The sequence below is a fragment of the Chiroxiphia lanceolata genome, chromosome 11 (genome assembly GCF_009829145.1).
Source record: "Chiroxiphia lanceolata isolate bChiLan1 chromosome 11, bChiLan1.pri, whole genome shotgun sequence".
In the NCBI taxonomy this organism is placed as follows: domain Eukaryota; kingdom Metazoa; phylum Chordata; class Aves; order Passeriformes; family Pipridae; genus Chiroxiphia; species Chiroxiphia lanceolata.
In genome coordinates this window covers 14,443,476-14,455,677 of record NC_045647.1, presented here as the reverse complement: position 1 = coordinate 14,455,677, position 12,202 = coordinate 14,443,476, and the positions used below count along the sequence as shown (strand labels likewise).

Below are 12,202 nucleotides of genomic sequence, written 5' to 3'. Positions count from 1 at the left end.
ATGTGCTTACCCAGGGGTTACACTGGCCGACTTAATGGAAGACAAGAAGAAAAGCAGACTTAGCTGCTTTGGCCGTTCTTCCAATAAACATGGTAAAACGTGTTCTGATTTGCAGTTGAACTTTCTTTTGTGCCAATGCTGCATTGGATGCGTTAGCTTTTGGGAGCACATATTGGATGCGTTTTCTGTAACCAAGGATATCCATCTGTAGCATGTGACCCCTCGTGCATGCAGTCCTTCCTGCTGGTTGAAGTGCATGTCTGAAATGAGGTGCTGCTCTACCTCCCTGAAGCAGAGTGTTTAATCCATTCAGATTTCCTCTGAAGTGTCTTTGTCTGTGACTTTCTTGTTGAAGCATAGGTTTTCTTCTTCAGAAGTCAGGTAAACGAGATAAAAAAAGTACTTTAAATTTAGGTATGAAGAAATTAATACAAATATTTGACAAGCATTATAATGGATCATGCTGTAAGCTTAGAAAAGTATGATGACAGTATTTACAAATTATTTTTAATACTTACAATGTAGAATCTCACAAAACCTAACAAGCTTTTACTGTATCTCCTCTTGTTATTGGTGGTTTTGTTTCTGTACTTTCTGGTCTATTCAGTTTTTCCCCACCCACACTGGAGCTGGAGTATGATAGTTATTTTCAAATCTGCACTCTTTTAGTAAGGGCAAACGTTGTTTTGCCATAATCACAGTTGCAGTATTTGAGAGGTCTACTTTTAATCCTATCTGCAACAGTTATTTGAATAACTGGCTTCCTTGCTGTTCTAAGAATCACTGTTGTAGTCCAGACTGAGGCTGAAAAATCTGATCCAGTTACTTTAGAGGTTGCAGAATGTTGTCAGAAATTGCTAGGACACGATGGACTCATTTTGTGCAAACACTGAGTCTGCTTGAAGTTATTTATGCGACCATTACAGATGTTGTCTAATAGCTTGCACAGCTTTACAGCCTGAAATAGTTTTTCCGTAAAAGTTGCTGAAAGGTGGTTGCTGTTTTACTTTGAACACGTGTTTCAACACAGCCTTTAAACGAGCAGGTTCAGGTTCTGATGGCTCTCATAAAGCAGCCTGGAACTGGCTGTAACCTTGCTGTTGTTGGCTGGCAGCCCCTGCTGTCTTGCTACTCCCGCCTGACCTTGCTGGTCAAAAGCATCCCCAAGCACATGTACACTGACTTGGTTTCTTCTGCCTTGCGGGGCAGGTAGAACTTTTGTGAGTAGGGTTTTTCTGAAGTACAAGTCAGTGGCCTAAGTTTATTTTTTTTCTGTGTTAGTGAGACTTTTGCGTTGATCTGAGTAGCTCACACTTAGGCTGACAATGGATTAGAAATACTACCCTAAATATTTTTCTTTGTTTTACCTCTACCTCTGTTTCCATTAAAAGCACCATGTCTGTGGAGTGTGCAGCATTCCCAAGGTTCATAGTGTCGTCCTTCAGGCTGGTTAGTGATGTACTGGTTCAGTGGCTGGTTCAGTGATGTACTGGCTAATGTAATGAGCACTGATTGTTTTGCTCTCCTCCCACTGCTGTGCAGCCATTCAACCTTACATTGCTTTTCCACGGGCTACCTATAAAAAGTGAGAGCCTACAAGAATGATTGTTGATTATATCAACATTAAATCTACATGAAGACAGATATCTTGCCATACTGTTGTGTAGAACATGTTCCAAGCAGGCTCTCCTTAAAATGGATTTACGCCAAGGAGCTTCACAGTCAGAATAGATAGCACCACTTCTTTCTGATGTGTTTTCTGGGCATACAGCAGAGTTAGGGAAATTTGAGGTGAATTTGCAATGATAATATTGCCAATATGGGGATTTTTTTTTTCGTCCTGTTTTCCTCTTTGACTACCTCAGAGATTTGGTATAAAGGATTCAGAAAATTCATGTCCTAATTTGAGAAAGAATTAAGAGAATTTTGGAGCTCAAGAAATTGGTTGGCTATTGCTAGCAGACAGAATATCACTTTTTTTGCAGGGTTGATTTAAAATTTTGCCGGTATAGTACCTTTTAAAATAATTCCAAGATTCTCTGCAGTAACCAATGCTGATGAGCTGTGCAGGTCACTCCACATTGGCACATGTAACCAGAAGGCTGCCCAAGGTGCACCAGAGTGAAAATGAGATCAGCCCATGGATAAAAAAATGCACAGTGGAAGTTGAAAGAGGTTAAAATATTGATTATATACATTCTAGAGGGAAACATTTCTAGCAATAATACTTGACACCACAATTTGATAGCTCAGGTAATTCTGGATTCTACAGTGATGAAAATTGTCATATTGCAGGATTATGTAATTTATTTCTTGTAACTTCTACTGGCTAGGACACATCACTGCTGATGGACACATCACTGCTGATGGACACTGGCTTGCTCTTTGCTATGCATTAGTTATGTTACGTCCTGGAGTGGAGTTTGAAATTCCTGCTCCAAAGTCTGAAAACTCTTTAGAGTAAATAGAGAACATAATAGATTGTTTTTCTCATGTTATATTTTTATCTACAGAAATAAAATGTAGTAGTTGAAGTATTTGACCTGTTTTCTATATACTCAGGAAAGTATTAAGCTGCATGCTGTATGGGTTGCTTATATTGCCTAATGCAAGCACTCTTTTGTTTGAAGTGAGTTAGCTTAATTGAAGAGATTATTAGATCTAGAAATCTACATAATCTTTCCAGAAGAATGCCAGTGAAATAAGGGCAAAAGGTGAATAAAGAATAAATTTGGTCTCTTCCTTTGAACACTGGGCTGCCAGTTTAAAGATCTCAAGGCTGACCATGCTGAGCTCACAGTCTTTCCAAACTTCAGTATGCTGTATTTGCCTGATGAACACCACCTGCCCTTAAGAAGCTGTGGCCATTAAATTGGGTCTTTTGGAGGCTTGACAGGTTGCTTGCATTAGCAGAGTGGATGTGGACATGCAGTGCTGCTGCTCTTTTCTTCTGGCTCAAGATCTACCGGCGTTGCTGGAGCTGGACTTCCACACGGCGCCTTTCTCAGTACTCCCGTCGAGTGTTAATTTTGACATATAAATTACAGTATAATCACAGCTGAGTTTCTAATGGGAACTGAACTGTCTTTGGTTCTTTTTTCCCTCTTCTGTTTGTAACACAGCACCTGCAAGTCACTTAAGAGCTAGAGCAACAGCCATGTTATGTCTGAAAGAGAGAATAACATTCTGACTGTATTTAATAATTAGCAGAACTGACGATCACTTCAATAGAGACAAATATTTTTTTCCTTTGTACTTTGTTTTTCTTCATGCAGTCCTGTTCAAAAAGGTCTGGTATTATTGTGGACTACCATATCAAGTCTGGGTAGACTTGAATTAAAATGCCGAATAATTTTAAAACTAATAACAAATGTAGTTTCGGTGACACTGAGTGACACTTTATGAAGAACTGGATTCTAGGTGCTGCTTTTAGGTGAGGGAAGGGTTGATAAATTTGAAATACAGGTGTGAGACACATTGTACATAAGTAATAATTGCAAAAGTGTGCCTAGCTTTGTTTTCCTGGCAGCTCTTAGTAACAATGTATGAAACAAGACTTCTGCACTCATATTTTGCAGTTACCCATCACAAGTGCTGAAATGGGATCAGGTGACTATAATGTTGTGTTTCCTAACAGCATGTATGTCACCCAAGACAAGGCAAACAGTTCAGTTCTTTACCACACCAGGAAACCCCTTGGATTTATTGCAGAAGACCCCCCCTGGCATTTTGAAATAAAAATTCTTAGTTCTAAGACCTGAGGCTGTGTTTGAAATAGTTTTGTGATTTTTTTTTTCTCCAACCCTTTGAAATTTTAATGGTTGAATTTGGGTATCAGGGATTTTTTTCATTAGTTTTGAAGTCTGTAAGCTGTAGAGTTCACACAGGACTAGCAATATTAATTTTTTAAAACTGAAGCATGATATTAGAATTGAGGCACTTGCAGGTGCTAACCAGGGACTTTCCATGCATAAAGCAATTACAGTAATATTTTAAAAGACTCATCAAAACAGAAGAACCTTGTGAAAGAAGGTGTTGCTGTGCTTATTGCCTGAAGTGCTTTGTTTATTCAAACACCTGCATGGATGCTTTGGATCTTTCTTTGTTATGCCACTCTCTTTAACTTTTCATATAACAGTGACTTACATTTATGGGGACAGATTTTCAGCTCTTGCAAACAGTAGCTGAGCATCTGGCCTGCATAGACCTGTCAGTCTCTCAGCTGGGATGGAATTGATGGGCATGGAAAGCAAACCAGGACTTACATTCCGTGTATCTTTGTGTCAGTGTTGAGGCAAGATAGAGAGACTTACTGACAGTTCTCATTCTTTACCTGGTGTGTTGACAAATTGGAAAATTCAGGGCCTGATTCTTAAATCTCACTTAAATTATGAAGTGTGTAACTAAACCTGCTTTAAACCTCCTTTAGGCTACCAAAGTAGTGAGACCTCCCTATCAGAAGTAGGCAGTGTATCCCTTCTGCCTTTGGTACTCTCAGTGCACAAACACTGGCTTTTAAACCCTTCCCAACAAAACAAAACAAAATAAACCAAACAAGCAAATCATCAAAACAGTGGAAGGTACACACCACAATACCTTTAGAATGCTCTGGTTTTCTTCTGTTCTTGCTGTTCTACAGTAATTTCAGGGCATCTTCCGCTTCTCTTATTTTTTCCTACTTTATGTGGTATTTGTACTGTATAGACCAGCAGCATTAATTTTACACTTTTCCTGTTCCTGAGGTATTTCTTTCATTCTTTGCTTGCAATACAGGCATGTTCTCCCCTAGGAAGTACTGAGAACTTCAGCTGTTCATCATTTCCTAACACCTTTTGACATAAGGTGTCCTCCCTTTATGTTTCACTTGATTTGAAGATAAATGATGGTGATCCATCTTCAAATGAGTTTTGTCTAAAAATCATTAGCTACAATTGCTAACTGCTCAGTAATGATCCACTATATGTACAGTAATTCACTGTGTAACAAATGTCATCATCCCCTTTTTAATTAGTATTAATTCTCATCATCATTTGCAGTACCCACATCCTGCTGCTCACACAGTATTTGCAGGCACATTTATTTTCTGTCTTCTTGCCTTGATAATTCACGATGTCAGGAAAAGCACAGAGTGGTGTCGGTATGACCAGGGTGTGATAGTTCCTGCTTTCAGAAGTTGGATAATATTTCCTGGAATTACCAAGCATGTTAACAACTCTTCAGCTGATAAGCACCTCCAAAGTGTTAGCAGAATGCTTCTCAAAATGACAGGTCACAAAATCTAGCTCATGATTATTTCTTTGCAAGGGGTAGCACTCTTTGTTACAAACCACCACGCTCTGGAGTTCTGTGTGCTTTTGCTCTGAGAGGAGTGATGAAGTGTCTGACTTCATCTACTGCTCCTCAGCTCTTCCAAGCTGTCATTAGAGGAACGAAAGGTGGAGGTATTGTTGCCATGGGACAGGAGATGGTGGTGTGTGTAAAGCCTTGGCTGGTGCTGAGTCTAAAGCAGTGCCTGTCTCCCCACAGCAAGCATGCCCACCAGCGAAACCGAGTCGGTGAACACGGAGAACGTGAGCGGAGAGGGGGAGAGCCCCCCTTGCTGTGGGAGCTTATGGTGAGTACGGGCACGGCTTTCAAGTGCCCACCCTGACCAACTCAAAGTTTAAAAGAATCATTCTTTCCCCATTTCGAACTGCTTTGAAATAGTCAAGCTTTGTATGACACTTCAGGGGTTTTTTTGCCTTTCGGTAGGTTTAGACCAATTATTACGGTATTAAAACGCTCCTAAAATTCTCAAGGTAGGAAGATATAAAACAATTCAACTCAACTTGCAATGAAGTCGTGTTTTCCTGAGAGCTTTTATAAAATATAATTATTGTCCAGAGTGATAAGAACAGAAGTTCCTGATTACATGGAAGAAGGAATGTTTTCTGTTAAATTGTGCATGACCTGGAGAATATCTATTTTTTTCAAAAATAACTGAATGTATGGGAATTATTTCTTTATCCTATGGTGTTCACTTTTTGTTTGCTCAGATTTTCATGACTTCCAAGCTTGTTTATTCAAGGTTTATATTCAAGGTATATATACTTAAAGTATATATACTTTATATACTACTTTTAAAGGAGATTTCCTTTCTTTCACTTCAAAAATTTGTAAAGCTTCAGGATTGGTATTGCAGAAAAAAATAAATAACAGGCAATAGACTTTTAGCATTCATGTTGCATTTTGTTAAAAGCTTGTTTTATATATATGTAATTCCAATGCAAAATTCTATAGAAAAAGAATTTGTGTTAATTACTCTTTCTACATTCTTAAAAATGTATTTTCCTTTTCTTCTAGTCAAACCATCTCAAAATCCAAGTTCAGGTCAGTATTTTCCTCTCATAATAGCTTTTGTCCTTGTGACTGTTCACACATCATAATGATCTCACAAAAATACTCTTTGTTTACTGTAGTTTTAATTTTACTATGTGAAAGTTCTTCCTAACAGTTACCAGCAAACACAAAAGTAAAGTATCCAGGAACACTTTTGGAAATCAAACTCCCTCATTTGCTTTACTGATATTTGCAGCTTTCTTTTCACTTACTAGGAGCATTTGGGAATGTGAGCTTCTATTTTTCAAGTATGTTTGCAGAAGGAAAGTGTTATAAGCAAAGTTAATAATTAATAGGCCTGATACTGCAGACACTGAATGTGCCAGTACAAACCCAGTAGGATTCTTTATTTTGATTTTATTTTCCCATCTTATAGGACATATATTTAGTAATTAGAAAGGATAATTTCAAACACAGAAGAGATAGCCCTTTCTGTTTAAAAAGGTTAGGTTACTCCATGAAGGAACAACAACAAAAAGCTCTGTGATTTAAGGTAAGTAATCAAGTGGTTGACTTAGTGAATCATGAAGGGCAAAGACACTCCTGCAATTGCCATATTTACCCATAGGGTAAATATTTTTTGCATAAAATTATCAGTGAGGGACAGTCAAGAAGATGTGGCAGCATCTGGCACCAGCAGTTTAGGCGATATCTGGAGTACCAGTTTCTTAATTCTGATAAAACTGATTTTGGTGTTGGATGCGGAGCAAGTAATTTACTGGTAACAGCAGTGTGTTCTCCTTGCATTGGCTTCAGAAAGCCTGGAGGTGCACAGTTTGAGCCTGCTTTTGACTCCTACAAGTAGAGATATCCCACCAGTATGATTCTTGTCTCATTGACTTCAATCATAGGAGGTTCTGTGAGTGTGAAAAAAAGTCTGTTTAACCTACCCAGGGAACGAACCATCCCGATGATGGCCATGGACATAGCCCTTATAGCAGGGGATTGGCAAGATAAGAATGTTCTTGAATACCATGTTGATTTAGGTCAGGACAGGATATTTTTCCTTTATATGGTTAGAATACTGCAAAGGCTTGAAACATCTTTGTACTGATTTCTGGAACCAGTATTAATTTCCATTACTTCAAGTACAAATTTAAGGTGCATAAGGGAAACTCGGTTAATGCTTGCATACAGTTCACAGAAGTGAAGCAGAGATATCTAGTTTTATGAATCTAAAGATGCACCCTCATACCTAGGTACAGCCTTTAATTGTACTTTATTATCAATCTTATTTACTTCACAAACATTTACTCACTGACATAATTTCAGGGCACATCAGTAGATACCTCAAGGATTTGGTCAGTAAGATTTGTAATGTTACACAGTAGATTTCTAAAAGGTGACCTTAATGTTCCTACCTTGCTTAATCCTGACAGAATTCTGTCCGTGGTTTAACTCAAAGCCTGCATTTTCAGACTAAATTTAATTTGAATTCTGAGTTGATTCATTGGCTTTTCTTTATTGCTATTAAGTGTATGGGGCCTTGGAAAGACAGATCTATCTTGTTACTCAATGGAATGTTGAATGCAGCTTAATCTAATTATGTCACAGGCAATTAGAGTCTGCAAAAGTTGTGGTTTACATTTAGAAATCTATAAAGAAATCTAAAAAAGGAATAACACATTAGCAGTCCCTAATCTGCAGCTGGTAATAACTTACACAACTATTGAAATACTGTACACGTATCTGTGAAAATGTACTTGCTCACACATATGTACTTGCACTATTTCTACACAGAAGAGGCCCTCCTTAAGTTCATACGCATTTTCTATATAATAATAAATTTGTTTTTATTTGAACTTGCAGTCGACGCTGGCGTCGCTGGAACCGATTTAATAGAAGAAAATGTAGAGCTGCAGTAAAATCTGTCACATTTTATTGGCTTGTTATTGTCTTGGTCTTTCTGAACACATTAACTATCTCCTCAGAGCATTACAATCAACCCGACTGGCTGACCCAGATCCAAGGTACAACCAAAAATTGTTTGTCCTGGTTTTGACTGTAGATACTCGCATTTATCAGTGGCTACTTTTGTACTTCGTCGTTCTGTTGTTTGCTGTCCTGAGGGATATTCAGCCCAGCCAATGAGAGATACAAGAAATGACTGAATGTCTTTGATTTCCACAGCTGTAACACAGCTTAGTGGTAGCCAGCACAGACCTGACCATACTAAATTGTAAATACCTGTACTTTTAGCATGAAACCAGGCCTGAAAGATGAGGAAGGAAATGGTACCTGGTGCAGCAGAACATGCTGTGGGCTGGCTGCTTAAGTTACAGTGTGGACTAAAGCTGTGAGTTGAGGAACTGTGAACTGCACAACAGATTGGAAAGATGAATAGTTTATAGGTGGCAGGAAGCTTTACATCCTTGTGTAACTTTTGCCACTGAGACATAAATTACAGTCCAACATGAAAAAACAATACTTTCTTCTTAAACAAAAAGCTGCAAACTAGTGTTGAAAGCATAGCTATAATATGTTAAAATGAAAATGGAATCTATGAGGCAATTCAGAATCTTTCTTTCTTTAATATTTTGTTCCAGATATCGCAAATAAAGTTCTTCTGGCTTTATTCACCTGTGAAATGTTAGTAAAGATGTACAGCTTGGGCCTACAGGCTTATTTTGTTTCTCTCTTTAACCGCTTTGATTGCTTCGTTGTTTGTGGTGGCATTGTTGAAACCATTTTGGTGGAGTTGGAAATTATGTCACCCCTTGGAATTTCAGTGTTTCGCTGTGTTCGTCTCCTGCGTATTTTTAAAGTAACAAGGTAAGATTATCTAATACTGCTAATTCTAAGGATAGCTGAAGAGTGATCAGCAATTCTTTTGTAATACTTCATCATGCACTGCTCTTTTACTGTTTTGTTTGAGGTTTTTTTGGTGTGTGTTAACACACGCATTTTAATTTATAGGCACTGGGCATCCCTGAGCAACTTGGTAGCATCCTTGTTAAACTCAATGAAGTCCATTGCTTCACTGTTGCTTCTGCTTTTCCTCTTCATCATAATCTTCTCGTTGCTTGGAATGCAGCTGTTTGGAGGCAAATTTAATTTTGATGAAACTCAAACAAAACGGAGCACCTTCGATAATTTTCCACAAGCTCTTTTAACTGTATTCCAGGTAACTTTCTTTCATCCCGTATGAAACATTTTACCTTTGATCAACAAAACTGTTTAGGTGATCATGTTGCCTGAAAGTAAAATCATGAATACTGTTTATTCAGTTTACTTTAAGTAGCATTCTGCTCATTAAATTCAGTACTCTGGTAACCCAGCACCATTTGTACCATTTGTTTCATATCTTATTTGATCTATCTATGCAACATAACTGTCATGTTACTTCACAAAATGAGATCTCCTTCGTCCATTAAATACATGACTAGGAAAAGGAGTGGAATGTTATTTTTATTTTGATCAAATTTGCTTCTTTAACTTCATTAGCTATAGGAAAGTTCAGCTATGCCCAAGCAGGAAAAAATAATAAGCCTCGTAAGAGTGCTTATTTACATATGGGTCATATCACTTACTATGATGCAAAATTAAGCATTAATTTCTTTAGAGATGCTTTCAGGTTTTATTAAAATTTTAAGGCAACTTGTATGTGATTTGTGAAAAGGTGAGGCCATACTCAGAGTTTACTTTTCACAAATTTGTAATTTTTTTTTTTCATTTTTGCCAATGTGGATACTGGAATTAGGCTAATTGGTTTCATCTTTCTAGTCATTTTCACACTCAGCTCTGCATATTACCTCAGTCTTTGGTTTCAGACATTGTAGGTGAGAGTTAAAGGCTGACCCTGCAAGATTCACTTTTTTGCAACTTCCTGTCACTTGGGTAGAAGTTGCATCTGGTGATTGCCCAGAGCAAGCAAAAAACTTCCATTTAATTTTAGCATGAGGAAATATCAATGCAATACTCAGAATTTTAAGTGGTGAACTTTTGCTACGTATGTGGCATTACTGAAAACCAGGGCTCTTACTTTCACATGCCAAAATGAATAAAATGTCAATAAAAATTTATTTTTATTATTTTTGCCTTTGAAGTTCAGTCATACAAATGCATAGCATAAAATAAAAGCTATTAGAGTTAAACCCAAGCTTTCAGGAGGTGTTTATTTGAATGGAAATTTTAAAAGAGAGTATGGTATTGCTTTATGCCTACAGAAGGTTAGCTGTGTTGTGGTCATAGGAAGTGTGTTCATTGCACTTTTTGATGCTGAGTTACTAATAATCTACTAATATCTGCTCCTTAGATTCTAACAGGTGAAGACTGGAATGCTGTTATGTATGATGGCATAATGGCATACGGTGGTCCATCATCCTCAGGCATGATAGTCTGTATATATTTCATTATCCTCTTCATCTGTGGTAACTGTATCCTTTACACTCACTGGAGACCCCTCCAAATGGGGCTGTGTGCCAGGGATATACGCAAAATCTCTCTAGGAGGGAGTAAATGGCCACAGGCACACAAGCACTTTCTGCATGTGCTGTGTCCTTTAAATAGACTTTTCTTTGTACACCTGTTCCCTAACGAACAAGAGTCGATGATGCTCAGTCCATCTCCAGCCACCACACTGGTGGAAAACAGAGAATGTTTTCTGTCTTCCTTCAGTGGGAACATGGCCTTATTCTACCTGCTCTTTGACATCTCTCCCCCTGAAAATGCATGGATGTGGTCTGGTTTCCAGGGCAGTGATATCCCATCCGTCCTCGTGACGCTCGATACAGCCCTGTTAGTTCTGACACATGGGACAGGGGAGCCAGTGATCCCTGGGTAGTGCAGGGACCAGAGGAGAGAAATCTGTGTGGGGAGACGTGGAGTCAGAGTTAGGATTAAGTCTGCTGAAACACTCCCCTTCCCTGCCTTCAGTGTGCTGGAAATGCTTCCTTGGCCCCATGTAGAAACAAAGTACTGTCATTCTCAGAAGTTCTTAAAAGGTTGGGAGGTGATAAAAGGGCAAAAGCATTCTATTTTCTGTAATAAATGGTATTTGTATCAGCATTTGTACTTAACTGATACGAACTGAAGGACAGAATTTGATAGAGATATTTGTAGATGTGGAAGACACTGCATTATAAAAAATGAATTTTTCAAAATGCCTGAACAGTCTTCACTTATAGTAGACAATTTCAGATTTGATACTTGCTCAGGCTGGCGCGATGCTGAATTTCATTTATTTTAAAAAAAATACGTCAAGTATTCTGCAGTTTTAAAATCTGTGACCCTAAGGGATCTCTGCTTACTTTACAGCCAGTATTATCTAGTCCATTAAATGAGTGTTATTTGCACTACTCTCCAGCATCACAAATCTCCACGCTGTAGGTTGGGAACATGTGTTTTATATCTCTCACATTGTCAGTGTTTATGCTGATAATAAACCAAACAAGTATAGTAAGGCATAGTGTCCTTAAAATGATTTGAAATAGATATCTTGCTAAATGTCTTCTTGGCCATTGCTGTGGATAACTTGGCAGATGCTGAAAGTCTAAATACAGCTCAGAAAGAAGAAGCTGAAGAAAAGGAAAGGAAAAAGAATGCAAGGTAAAATAGCATGGGCATGTTGAAAAAGCAGGAGAGGGAAGGAGGAGGGTACTAAATTCTTTCATAAGGATTTTCTTTATATAATGTCTTTACCATGTAATGTCTTTACCATCTTCAAAGTTTATTGGACTCAACATAAAAATGGGAAAGTTTGCCTAGACACTAAAATAATAGCCAAATAGTAGGATTGAAGATAAAAGTTAGGTAGTAATTGGGATGAATTAAGAACATAATGATAATCTAGTGATATTTAAAAATTGCAACAGTAGGATTTATT

At 38.0% G+C, this 12,202-nt stretch overlaps 1 protein-coding gene across 12 annotated transcripts in view; it reads left to right on the top strand.

Annotated features, from left to right (window-relative positions):
- CACNA1D (calcium voltage-gated channel subunit alpha1 D) overlaps positions 1-12,202 on the top strand; it is a 173,017-nt gene that overhangs the window by 95,246 nt on the left and 65,569 nt on the right. For all 12 annotated transcript variants that reach the window (XM_032699209.1, XM_032699215.1, XM_032699213.1 and 9 more), the window contains exons 10-16: positions 5,527-5,614; positions 6,343-6,369; positions 8,188-8,348; positions 8,925-9,150; positions 9,295-9,502; positions 10,634-10,754; positions 11,811-11,925. In XM_032699209.1, coding sequence (XP_032555100.1) covers positions 5,527-5,614; positions 6,343-6,369; positions 8,188-8,348; positions 8,925-9,150; positions 9,295-9,502; positions 10,634-10,754; positions 11,811-11,925 — 946 coding nt within the window. The remainder of the gene's footprint in view (positions 1-5,526; positions 5,615-6,342; positions 6,370-8,187; positions 8,349-8,924; positions 9,151-9,294; positions 9,503-10,633; positions 10,755-11,810; positions 11,926-12,202) is intronic.